Genomic DNA, 12,976 nt, shown 5'->3' with positions numbered 1-12,976 from the left:
ATCACTTTTGGAATTTTCTAGCAAACAAATTATGTTCCTGTTTCCCTTTACTGTCATGCGGCCAATACAAATATATGTCTTTAAAGTTTTTAATTTTACCTCTTTTCTACTACATTTTTATTGCTGTCTGAACAGGTCTCTCCTGTAAATGAGAAGCTCAGTCTCAATGGGATTACCTGTTTAATAAAGGTTAAGGTTGCAATGTTCAGTATTGGCTTGAGGATCAGTGAAATGGTGTGACGTCTTGTGAAGCACACAGAGATGTCCTTTCAGTCCACTAAAAAGGACTGTGCTAGAGTAGCACTGCACGATTCACAACTCAAAATAATCCTGGTTCATCCTATACTTAGTGCACACCCTTGAATTTATCCATTGTCTCCAACAATTTTAACTCTTTACCTTTCTTTGAACCAACCAAACAGTGCCTGTGTGGGGGTATCAGCTCGCCTAAGGTGGCCCTATTAAGAATATCTGCTCTCATGTCACACAGCTATAGGCTGGCATTATTTGTACATGTACTGATCTTTTATGTCATCATTTGAAATTTTAAGCATTTGTAATATTGGAATACACAATTATGACAGTAAAGTAAAAGGGATTAATGGGAGAAAATGTTGTTTTTGACTCTGTAAAACAGCAGCTAAAATGTGGAGAATACCTGGAATTTAAAAAACAATGCTGCTGTCAAAGAGTTTTTGAGAAACTCTGAATGAAGCATTGAACCATCAGCAAATCCAGAAGCAGCAGCAGGCTGTGGTTATGTTTGTTTGAGGCTCAACACTTACTTAGAAGTTTGCTTTCCCCCCTCCCCACAATATAACTACAACAAAGGTTAATACTCTGTATTTCTCTGTGATAATGGAAACAATGACACATTCAGCATCTTAAATGCTTAAATCTTTGATGTCATGGACGATGATGTGCCATATACTTTAGCATGCATTCATCACCTGTGTCAACATGAAACTACCTTTCTTACTCATGTTCCTGTCTTTGTTCTGCAGGGCACTCCAGAGTTTGTGACCGTGTCTCAGTGCGTGCATTACTTTGAGTGGAAGACCTACGCTGCCTGCAAGAAAGACAAATTCAAGCCACATAAAGAGGTGCGGTGGAGCATCTGATGGGGTTGCTGACTCATTCACCAGACTTTTACATTTATAAGAAAGAAGGAATGAAATCTTCACTGTGATTAGACACAATGAGCTGAAGAGGAAATGGAAAGCGGTATAACCATATTCCATCACTGCAAAGATGTTTACGGCGTTTATCTGTGCAGAAAATGGGTCACGTGTTGTGACAGTGATCCTGTTAATGTGGAAACATTTGAAAAAATGTGTGAAATGAATTTGTTCAGGAAAATGTTAAAAGCAACAAAATAAACCAAAGATTATGATATATCTATGATCACAGTTACCAAGTAGTGTATTATCATATAGCTATAAACATTTTTGTTCCGTTACATCCTTGTTATTGACAACCCCCCCTCCCCCCCCACCACCACCACCACACACACACACATTTGCAAAACCACAATATTCTAATTAAATTAGAAGAAAGAACTGAGAGGAAAAGAAGGCCCACAGTAATTTAAAGTCTCTGTACAAAACACTCTTTTTTTGGGGGGGGGGGAATGCAGCATTAAGTGATGCACGAATACATCTGTACTGTAGTGTTAATCCAGCTGTTCTTTGCCCAGGTGCCCTGCTACGTGTTTGACTCTGATGGGAAGAAGCATGACCTCACACCCCTGATAAAACTGAAAGATGGCTATCTAGTGGACGACGGCGACGACAGCATAGACTTCTACATCAACATCTGCCGCAGTCTCAGTGAGTACTTGAAGGAAAGAAAGTGATTGGATTCTGTAATAATGAGGGTTTTTTTTTTTGTTTTGTTGTTTTCTTTGTTGTTGTTGTTGGTTTGTTTTCGGGGGGGGGGGGGGGGGGGGGGGGGGTTTAGGGAAAAAAAGAGGAACACTTTATTGACAAAGTGTTGACAGAGCAGAAAGGGAGCCTGTTTAAAGGCCTTTCTTCTCTGGTTTCATGTATTCCCTAAAGCTAGATCAATTCCTTGTAGGTCTGTAGATGGTCATTACAGTAATGTGGCGCAACAAAATATTGCATAGCATTGCCACATTGTATGTTAAACAAAGCAATTACTGGAAAGCAATAGAAATAGAAGCAATAGTGATGCTTTTGCAAGTTAAAATTTTCAATTTAAATGTAAAATAAAAAAAAATCAAGGTGTTAAAATTAAATATATAATTACTTGTAGTTTTTCATGTTTCTGTCATTTCATTTACATGGATTCCAGATTCCACTATTTACATGGTTTTAGCTCTGTGTTTGGCTTTGAGGGCTCGAAAAGAATGTAGCCGGACAAAACTTCTGGTGTTAATAAGATGTTTTTCCTCTCATTAAGAGCCCGGTTCAGTTCTAAGACGACTGATGGAGACTGCCGGGTATTTAACCACTAATGGGGGAGGGCTGTCCCCTTGATATCTTGAAGGTGGTTCCCTTTCAGTCGATTCACTCGGTACAACACATAAGTATGGGATATCACGCCCTCGCGTGTCCTGGCTGAAGAAACCTTTATTCACGCCTTTAAGGCAGATGACGTGTGATGACACGCGCACGGCCCCGCCTGCACATATAGCCGCTGTCATCACAGTCATCCCTCAGTTCTTACGCTCTTCACCTCGCTGAGAACACCTCTGCTGAGTTGGGCTAGCTAGCTGCTGCTAGTTAGCTCCGTTGTCTGCCGACTTGAACTTAGCTTAACTGCCCCTGTTGGTGTTAGCCTCCACCGCGCTGTTGGTGTGTAGGCTGCCCGCGGAGCGCTAATTTCAAGTTTTCCTGTGCAGCATTTCGCTTTGCGTTTTGGAATGGACTCCAAACCGAAGCGAGCAAAGCAGAAATCTTCTGTTCGCCCCTGTCCTCAGGGATGCGGTTTCTCTTTGCACGACAGCGACCAGCACGATGCCTGCCCTGTCTGCCTGGGGATCGTCCACGCTAGGAGAGCGTTGACGGAGCCCGAAGCCTGTGCGTTTTGCCGCCAGCTCCGGCGCTCGACCCTGGAAAGACGGATGACGTTTGTGGAAAAAGTGCTGGGACGCTCAGCTGTCGCACGGCATGACCCTCTCCTTTCCGAGTCTGGAGCCCCGGCTTCGTCCGAGTCCGAAGACGAGGATTTTCCGGTCGATGTCCCCGCAATTAGCTGGGCTGACCACATGGAATATGTTGACGGGTTAGCCGATGACGAGCCGGAACCATGCAGGAGCGCTGACGGGCTTCAGCCTGGGTTGAAGCCCGCCAGCGCTCCCCAGGAAGACGATGACGTGCTGGACATCGGGCTGGACATCCATGGTTTGTCGGAGGATGAGCAGGAGAGCTCATTGTCGGCCCAATGTGCCGCCACTGCTGTGCCGGTCGGCCACGATGACACCTCTCTTTTCTCCCTGTTTCGCCGTGCTGCTGAGAAGCTGCAGGTGGACTGGCCCTCTCCTCCGCCAGCTCAGAAGCCGTCGCGGTTCGCGGGTTTTTTCCTCCCACCGGAGCCCGCAACGGCCAAAAACTGCCTTCCCATGTTCCCAGACTTTCTCTGCGAGCTAACAGCGTCATGGGACAAACCTCTGTCTACCCGCGTCACTGTGCCCGGCTATGGACAGTACATGGAGTTGGACGGCGCCGAGGGGGCTGGCTTAGCTAACCCACCCCCTATGGAGCCGTCTCTGGCTGCTTATCTGGCCCCGTCCCATAACCATGGTGTCGGCGGCCCCGCAACTCTGCCGTCCAAGCACTGCAGATTCTCTGCTTCGCAGCTGGAGAAGATTTATCGGGCTCAGGCCGGCACTGCTCGCGCCATGAGCTCCGTCACCATGCTCCAGACGTACCAGGCAATGTGCCTGGTGGAGCTCGGATCGCTGGTTCCTGATGACAGCTCGCTGGCACCTCTTCTTAACGAGGTCAGAGTCGCCACAGATCACATCCTCCGTGCGTCTGGCTGTGCAGCGCTCTCCCTGGGCAGAGGGATGGCTTCGACAGTAGTGGCGCAGAGGCACCTGTGGCTGACCCTCTCTGACGTCCCGGATAGGGACAGAGCTGTATATCTGGACGCACCAGTGTCTGCGGCTGGGTTATTCGGACATTCACTTGAAGCCATTCAGGCTAGATTCGATCTGAGGAAGAAGCAGACAGAAGCTCTGCGCGACATCATCCCCAGACGTCAGCCGAAACCCAAGCCCGCAGCTAGCTCTCACAGGCACGCCGCTCCTCTGCCGACTGGCAAGAGATCGGCGCCCACTGCTGAAGTGGGTGTGCCGCCAGCGAGAGCACATCCTCCGGCCCGAGCTCCACGCCAGTCGGCCTGGAGCAAAGGCCCACCCTCGGGCCCCCAGCGGGACCCGACGCCCAGGAGGAAGAAGCCTCAGCCCTCCTAGCTGTGGTTTCGAGTGGAGAAGGGGTCCAGCAGCAGGGAGATGCTGCTTTTACCCCTCTGTTGCCGCACAAGAGGTGCCGCTTAAGTTCTGTTCAGGTTGTCAGCCCCAGAAGGCGCTGCACTTTCCTAACACTGTCTCCCAAGCACAAAACCCCTGCACACAAAATGCCTCAGGTAACTCCCTGTTCAGGTGTGTTAAATGTTCAGGTGACCACATCGAGTGTTCCCGCTGTTTTTCATTGTTGTGCCCCAGAAAAGGTGCCTTCAACAAACTGTGTGAATGTACATGTTCCCATGTTACAATCAATAAAGAGTGTTGTTTATTCTCAAACAATCACAAATGCTCAGCCTGCGGGCAGAATGAGGCAGGTCAGGCAGGTGATGCAGTTCCCTGCAGACACACTGGGGGGCGACAACGCCCTGCCGACGGTGCTGCAGGTCAGCCGGCTGGCTGCTCACTTCCCTCAGTGGCGCGCTTGCGCCCCCTCTCCGTGGGTGCTGCGAACTGTTGCCATAGGTTACCGGTTGCAGTTCCGGGTCAAGCCGCCTCGTTTCCAAGGAGTCGTAAACACGACTGTCAACACCGAGGCGGCCATGATACTCAGAGAGGAAATAAAGGCGCTATTGCAGAAAAGAGCAATACGAGTGGTCCCCGCTTCGGAGACAAACAAAGGTTGGTACAGCCGCTATTTTGTTGTTCCGAAAAGAGGGGGAGGGCTTCGTCCCATCCTCGACCTGCGAGTCTTGAACACGTATCTACGTACGTACAGGTTAAAGATGCTAACACTCAGACAGCTCTTGAATGCAGTCGGTCCGGGAGATTGGTTTGCGACAATCGATCTAACAGATGCTTATTTTCATGTGGCTATACACCCGAAACACAGGCAGTTTCTGAGGTTTGCATTCGAGGGCGTAGCCTACGAATACCTAGTGCTGCCGTTCGGGCTGTCGCTCGCTCCTCGCACCTTTACGAAATGTGCCGAGGCAGCGCTAGCGCCCCTCAGAGAGAGAGGCATCCGCATCTTAGCCTACCTGGACGACTGGGCTCTCGCAGCTTGTTCCAGAGAGCAGGCGGAGACACAGCTGTCACTGGTTCTGTCACACTTTCAAAAGAGCTCGCTAATCCCGAGTCAGCAGATTTCTTTCCTCGGTTTGGAAATATGCTCGCTTTCCAGCCGCGCACGTTAGTCGGAGCACAGAGTGGCCGCGTTTCATCGCTGCCTCGCTCAGTTTCAGCTGGGACGCAGACTGCGTTTCCAGACGATATTACGCTTGTTGGGCATGATGGCATCTATGATCGCCGTAGTGCCACTTGGACTGTTAAAAATGAGAGCGTTTCAACGCTGGACTCTCTCTCACCGCCTGTGTGCATCGCGTCATCCCCGGAGGAGGCTGCCGCTAACCGCGTCTTGCATGCTAGCTCTCCGTCCTTGGAGGGAGCCCAGGCTGCTGCATCAGGGCTCTCGGATTGGGAGGGTGTTGTTTCGCAAGGTGGTGTCCACAGATGCTTCCCTAAGAGGGTGGGGAGCGCTGTGCAAGGGTGCATCAGTGAGAGGGATCTGGTCCGCAGCTCAGCGCCAGCTGCACATCAACCACTTAGAGCTGTTAGCAGTGTTCTTAGCTCTAAAGCATTTCCGTCCAGTCCTGGAGGGCCAGCATGTCTTAGTCAGGACGGACAATTCAACAGTGGTGTCTTACATAAACAGGCAGGGAGGAACACGCTCTCTTCCCCTGTTGAGGCTGTCTCGCTCTCTGCTGTTATGGTGCAGTGTTCATTTTCTGTCTCTGAGAGCCACCCATGTCCTGGGCCACCTGAACCTGGGGCCGGACCTTCTCTCCGGGGGGGTCCTCTGGTGAGAGAATGGAGGTTACACCCTTTAATAATCAGCCTGCTAGCAGCGAGTTCTTGGCAGCTTCCTCTCCGCAGGGATCTCCTCTCTCAGGCGGGAGGAGAAGTGTTTCATCCGCGCCCAGATCTGTGGCGCCTTCATGCTTACCTGCTGAGAGGTTAAACTTGGTTGCTAAGGGTTTGCCACCTAGTGTGATAGCGACAATTCAGAGCGCTAGGGCCTCATCTACTAGAGGCTTGTACGCTTACAAATGGCGAGCCTTCGAGCAATGGTGCCAGGACCGCCACACTCTCCCATTTCAGTGCTCTATTGTGGATGTTTTGTCATTCCTGCAGGAGCTGCTGGATAAGGGCCTTTCATTTTCGACAATTAAGGTTTATTTAGCAGCTATATCTGCTTGTCATATTGGCTTTGACGGGGTGACACCAGGTGCACATCCCCTCGCCATACGTTTTGTGAAAGGAGTTCGCCGGCTGAGACCCGTGCTTAAGTCCAGTGTCCCTGCTTGGGACTTGTCTTTGGTGCTGGAGGCCCTTTGTAGCCCCCCGTTTGAACCCATTGAGTCTGTGGATATGAAATTTCTTTCATATAAGACTGCATTACTTCTCGCTTTGGCTTCGGCAAAGCGAGTGGGTGACCTTCATGCGCTGTCTGTGCATCCCGCCTGCACACAGTTTTCTCCTGATGGCCACAAGGTCGTGTTGCGTCCAAATGCTGCCTATTTTCCCAAGATCATGCCTGCATCTTATAGCTCAATGGAGTTTGAGTTGCTGAGCTTTTGCTCCCCTCCTTTTGCATCTGAGGAGCAGAGGAGGATGCATTCTCTTTGTCCAGTGCGTGTGCTACGCACCTACATTGAGCGCACTCAGAATGTGCGTTTATGTGACCAGCTGTTTGTCTGCTTCGCCAATCCAAATAGAGGTAGATCTCTGTCCAAACAGAGGCTGTCCCACTGGATTATAGAAGCTATCTCACTGGCATACAGCACCAGAGGTCTTGCTTTGCCCCACGGGGTGAGGGCTCATTCCACCAGGGGGATGGCAACCTCATGGGCTCTTTTTAAAGGGGTGCCTGTAGCTGATATTTGTGCGGCAGCTAGTTGGGCATCACCGCACAGTTTTGTGCAGTTTTATCGGTTGGACGTTACAGCCCCTTCGGTGGCTCATACTGTCCTTTCTGCTGGGTCTACCACTCACTAAGGAAGTAGTGGCCCAATTCCGGTTCGGTGGCTGCTCTGCGGGGCGTGTATATATGTCCCATACTTATGTGTTGTACCGAGTGAATCGACTGAAAGGGAACGAATAGTTATGTCTATAACTTCTGTTCCCTGAAGGAGAGGAACGAGGTACAACACAAGGTGGCCCCACTGAGCAGTTTGGCTCGGTGAAGAGCGGCTATCGAACTGAGGGATGACTGTGATGACAGCGGCTATATGTGCAGGCGGGGCCGTGCGCGTGTCATCACACGTCATCTGCCTTAAAGGCGTGAATAAAGGTTTCTTCAGCCAGGACACGCGAGGGCGTGATATCCCATACTTATGTGTTGTACCTCGTTCCTCTCCTTCAGGGAACAGAAGTTATAGACATAACTATTCGTTAACCCACTATGAGTTGTCAAATAAACTAAGGTGTGCAAAGGCATAGGCGATTATCCTCACTGGGGATAATATTGAAGACATGATTCTAAGGCTACGTTCACACTGCAGGCGAAAGCGCATCAAATTCGATTTTTTTGACCCTATGCGACCCATATCCGATCATGGTATGACAGTGTGAACGGCACAAATCCGATATTTTCAAATCCGATCTGGGTCACTTTCGTATGTGGTCCTGAATCCGATACATATCCGATGTTTTAGAAAGCGACTGCTGTGTGAACGGTTAAGTCGCATTAAATCCGTCTTTTGCGTCACTGACACAAGACAGACGCCAATTATCAGCGCCCGAGAAGCGCCCGATAGGACATCGCGAACGATTTCTTGCCATCCGGTGAAACTGTTGGGAAGACCACGTTGGAGAAACGTGAACATTTTATTTGTACAGTATTTTCTGCAGATTCTGACAGAAATCTGCAACTATCCTTTGAAGTACCGCTCCTCTAAAACAGCAATAAGGATCATTATTAGGTTATCTACATTATTATGTAAATAACAAAATAACTTAAAGCAAAAATTTGGAAACATAAAGTCCGAAGTCTTTATATTAAGGGCAGTCAGTCAAACAATATTGTTTGCTCTGGGTCTAAACAGAGCGCGTTGTGTGTGACGTCTTCTTTTGCGCATGCGGGCCGCTTTGAGCGTTCACACTGGAGAGCGTTTGATGTCGCATTTTATTTGTAGTGTGAACAAGCAGACAAAAAAATCGGATTTGATCAAAAAATCGGAATTGACTATTAAGACCTGCAGTGTGAACGTAGCCTAAGTCTCTCCATGATGAATTTAAAAACTGACAGTGACAAAACTGACAGTGCTAAACAGGCCAATCACAATGCATCCTACTGAGTGGTTGCTTCGTTTCTGTTGTGTAAAAGTTGCAGCACTGCTCACTGCGTTGCGTAGCACATGCTATGTTGCCACATTTTCCACTACATAGTCACTGTTTTTACGTTTATGCTGTTTGGTGCGGAGCAGATGGTGTAAAATACTCTTTTGAGGCTTTTTTCTTTTTTCCCAATGAGATCAAGCTGTTTGCTTCAGTCAAAAAACAAAACAGTAACACATAGGTGAGGGTGAACCAAAGAATTGTGTTCACCAAATGACACCAGTAGTGATGTGAAAAAATGATGCTCGGAGGAACACAAGCTCAATGCTGTTTAACACCCGTTAAGCAGCTGTAAACAAAGGGGCAGGGACTTGTGACTTTTGTTTTCATACTGTCCTGCATATTGTCATCACACCGAATTAGTTTTCTAACATGAAGAAATTTAAGAATCTTTTTTTAAATCTTATGTTCTCCTCAATCGTCTCTCAGACCTACCAGACAAAGGCTGTACAGAGGGCTCTGCAGCCTGCCTCGTCACCCATGATGGTTCACACAACATGGGTTTTCCTACCCAGCAGCTAGAGCTAATGACTGATGACAGGTACTTTCTTCATATTTGTTTACTTCCTGTTCAGTGTAAGAGTTATGAGAGTAATTTGAAGCTTGTTTTTGGAGCTGTCTTCTAAGTCTGGTGCTTTACTAACCTTTGGTAAGTTTGAACACAGGTTAAGTCAGCACTGACTGGTTATATGAAAAAATAAACATGAAAAGAAGACCTTTTCTTAGTAGTTTTTCATACTTCTTGCACTTTTTCCTCTCTAGCTTGAGTTTACAGTATTCTTTAAGTGACGACTCGAATCCTCCAGCAATCTGTGGATCAAGCAAACCAGCAGTCAACATCACCTTCATATGCCCATCAAGCAGGCATTTGGTAGGTTGCACTGCAGTCTTCATGATGAATTGTTTGTTTCACTGCTTAAAATGTATTCATACTCATTGTTGTTATTATTATTATTGTTGTTGTTTTGGGGTTTGTTTGGTTTTTTTTTTGGGGGGGGGGGGGGGGGGGGGGGGGGGGCGTTGTTTTTTTGCACAGCTAGCAGAATGAACCTTAACCCCTGACTTTACTTAATTTTCACATTCACAGGGCAGCACTCCTAAGATGACAGCTAAGTCAAACTGCCGTTACGAGGTGGAGTGGGTCACTGAATACGCTTGCCACAGAGACTATCTGGAGAGCCATACCTGCAGACTGACCAGCGAACAGCATGATGTCTCCATAGACCTAACTCCTCTCACTTTAGCCTGTAAGTTTTTTCTTCCTCTAAAACATCTTAAACTGCTTAAACAACCTTTTATAAGTTATTCCTTATAGCTGTATGAAGAATGAAATGTCAATGGGGGAACCATTAAAATCAAATGAAAATAAAATTGTTCCCCAAAAATATGGCTTTAAAAACCTTTTTTATATTTCACTTTACTTTGTCATAGTGTATGACCATTGTAATTTGATGCATCATTACTATAAAAATACTGAGTACAGTTGCTTCAGTGGGACTTAAGTAAACCACACTCAGCTGATGTCACGTTAACGTGATGAGTTATTAGCTTTACAAACGCTGCCATGTGACAAATACATCCTTGTTCCTCAAACTGGTTTCTACAATTAGAAAAAGAAGGTTGGAAGTTATAACTATCAAAGGACTGCTAGTAAAAACAAAACTGTCAGTTGCCTTAAGGCAGCTGTTGTTTATATAAATAAAACTGAATTAAATTGAAGAAGTGTAGTGTAAAAGCAAAATAAAGCTCAAACATTGTATTTATTTTTTTGACAGTTACTTAAAACTTGTTTTACATATTTAACTGTCTCATGTTGCTGCTTTTTTTTAGGCCCATTTAGAGGAAGTGACTTTATGACTAAATGGTGTATGAACCTCCTGGTTTTGTCAGTTCATTGTCAGAAATGTGAAAGGTTTTTCCACTCACTGCCACAGTCCATTTGAAGTCTGTGTGCCACGATGCAGTCCGCAGTTTAGGACAAAAGGATAGTTTCAAGTGAAAAACTTAAGAAAAATATGTTTTTCTCATGTTTGTTTTCGGATCTCTGCCTGCTTCATTTTGTGGTGTGACTGTATAAACATTTTTCTTGTTCTTTAAATTGACAAACTGCTTATTTCAAATCGGAGCTGATGGCCATCAGTGAATTTCTTTTTTCCCCCCCTTTTTTATGGATAAGAAAAAAAGACATCACATTTTCTGATGTACACTCAAAAAATTAAAGGAACACTTTGTAGCATCAAGCCTATTAAATGTCTGGAATATTGACCTACTCAAATAAGTCGCAGAAAGGTTGCTAATCATTTTTGGTGTCATGAAATTAACAATAGGTGTGCTAGAGGGGCACAAAGTGACAACCCCAAAACAGGAATGGTTCTACATGTGGAGCCCACTGACATTTTTCTCCCCTCATCTTTTCTGACTGTTTTTTCACTAGTTTCACTAGTTCAGCCTCCTCAATAATGGCACATCAATATGTGCCATTGCCAAAAGGTTTATTGTGTTTCCCAGCAGTTTCAAGAGCATGGTAGATATTCCAGGATATAGACAGTTACTCCAGGAGAGCTGGACAAGGCCATAGAAAGTCCTTAACCGATCAGCAGGATGAGTATCTGCTCCTTTGTGCAAGGGCAGAACAGGATGAGCTCTACTAGAGCCTTTCAAAATGACCTCCAGCAGGTCACTGGAGTGAGATCTGATGAGTTTTGAATGCATTCTTTTCTTTTTTGAGCGGTGTGCTGAGATGCAGCCAGTATGCTTGCTTCATTTTTAGCTTAATAGAAAAAGTGGAAGAACCTTTAAAGGCTTTGATATTCTTCAACATTTTCAGGGTCCAGGAAATTGAAACGTAGGATTTATTCGACAGTTATTTAAAAACAAAGCAAAACAAAATATATACAGGGTGTTCGCAATATATACCAGGTGTTCGCAAATTCTTACATTGTCCTGTTTTGATCTTCCACATATTAAGCAACAGTTTGTACAGTTTAATAAGAGTTTTAGAAGAGCTGCCTCCAGCCTTAGCTAAGCTAACTATCACCTAGCTATATGTATTATATATGTATAAACAAACATTATACACATACATATATGTGTAGTTATCATGTCAGAATTTTGATATTGAAAAGTAGTTATTGGTTCTGTTGATATTCCTAATAGGTAATTTCCATACATGCAGTAAGATAAAAATCAGTAAGATGTTGACTGAAACTTTCAAATGCTTTCTTGTGTTTGTAGCTTCGGATCATCCATACTATACACAGTCTGGGCCCAGTGGCACACCTGACAGCTACATCTACTACCTGAACATATGTGGTAGGGTTCCCACTCAGGAATGTGGTGAGGGGCCGTTCATATCATCCTGCCAGGTGAAGACTAGCGAAGGAAGGAAGATTGTGGCTGGAAAATATCAGAACCAGACATTACGGTAATTTCTGTGTGTTTGTGAAGTGTGTATAGGAGTATGGGTGTGGAATAGTCCACTAGCCGTGATTACTATTCGTCAGAGAATCACGAAATACAAAAGGATCAAAGATGGTTTTATTATTAAAGTTGTAAATGTTTTTTTTCTTACTATCTGAAAATAAGTTTTCTAATTTGATTTAATAAACTTGCTTGTTGAGATGTGTAAATTATCCCCTTTCCATTGTTTTTCCTCCTCTTCAGTTATTCAGATGGAGATCTGACTCTGATCTATCCAAATGGCCTCAAATGCTCCTCTGGCTTTGAGAGAATGACCATCATCAACTTTCAGTGCAACAAGACTGCTTGTGAGTCAACTTGTTTCTCTGCTTTCTCACAGATGCTGAAATTCTTGGCACCACCTGGCAGTAGAATAAAAAACGGAGCAGACATATCTGTATTATAAAAGAGTTACATGGTGTTCTGCCTTGTAAAACAAAGCAAATTGCACAGACAAGGCAAATAGGAGTAAAAGTCCAAAAAGGAAAATCGAAATAACATTTAGTGTTTATGAATGTCGTTGGAGTGGTGAATGAGGCCATTGCAGTCATAAATTTTGCACCATACATGCACCATATACACAATCTCTAAGACAACTGTAATAAAATTCACATTCATAAAATAAATGCACAATTACCATTTAAATAAATAAGAAATGATTGTAAGGCTCACCTTGTATAATTTCCACAT

At 45.5% G+C, this 12,976-nt stretch overlaps 1 protein-coding gene across 1 annotated transcript in view; it reads left to right on the top strand.

Moving 5' to 3' along the window:
- Positions 1-12,976, top strand: part of igf2r (insulin-like growth factor 2 receptor) — a 51,063-nt gene that overhangs the window by 11,894 nt on the left and 26,193 nt on the right. Inside the window, exons 4-10 of the mRNA XM_063494599.1 lie at positions 1,005-1,103; positions 1,697-1,829; positions 9,257-9,368; positions 9,590-9,698; positions 9,915-10,074; positions 12,062-12,251; positions 12,491-12,594. Of these exons, the coding sequence (XP_063350669.1) occupies positions 1,005-1,103; positions 1,697-1,829; positions 9,257-9,368; positions 9,590-9,698; positions 9,915-10,074; positions 12,062-12,251; positions 12,491-12,594 (907 nt within the window). The remainder of the gene's footprint in view (positions 1-1,004; positions 1,104-1,696; positions 1,830-9,256; positions 9,369-9,589; positions 9,699-9,914; positions 10,075-12,061; positions 12,252-12,490; positions 12,595-12,976) is intronic.

This window comes from Pelmatolapia mariae, linkage group LG15, assembly GCF_036321145.2.
Source record: "Pelmatolapia mariae isolate MD_Pm_ZW linkage group LG15, Pm_UMD_F_2, whole genome shotgun sequence".
NCBI lineage: Eukaryota > Metazoa > Chordata > Actinopteri > Cichliformes > Cichlidae > Pelmatolapia > Pelmatolapia mariae.
This window is presented reverse-complemented; position numbering and strand designations above follow the sequence as displayed.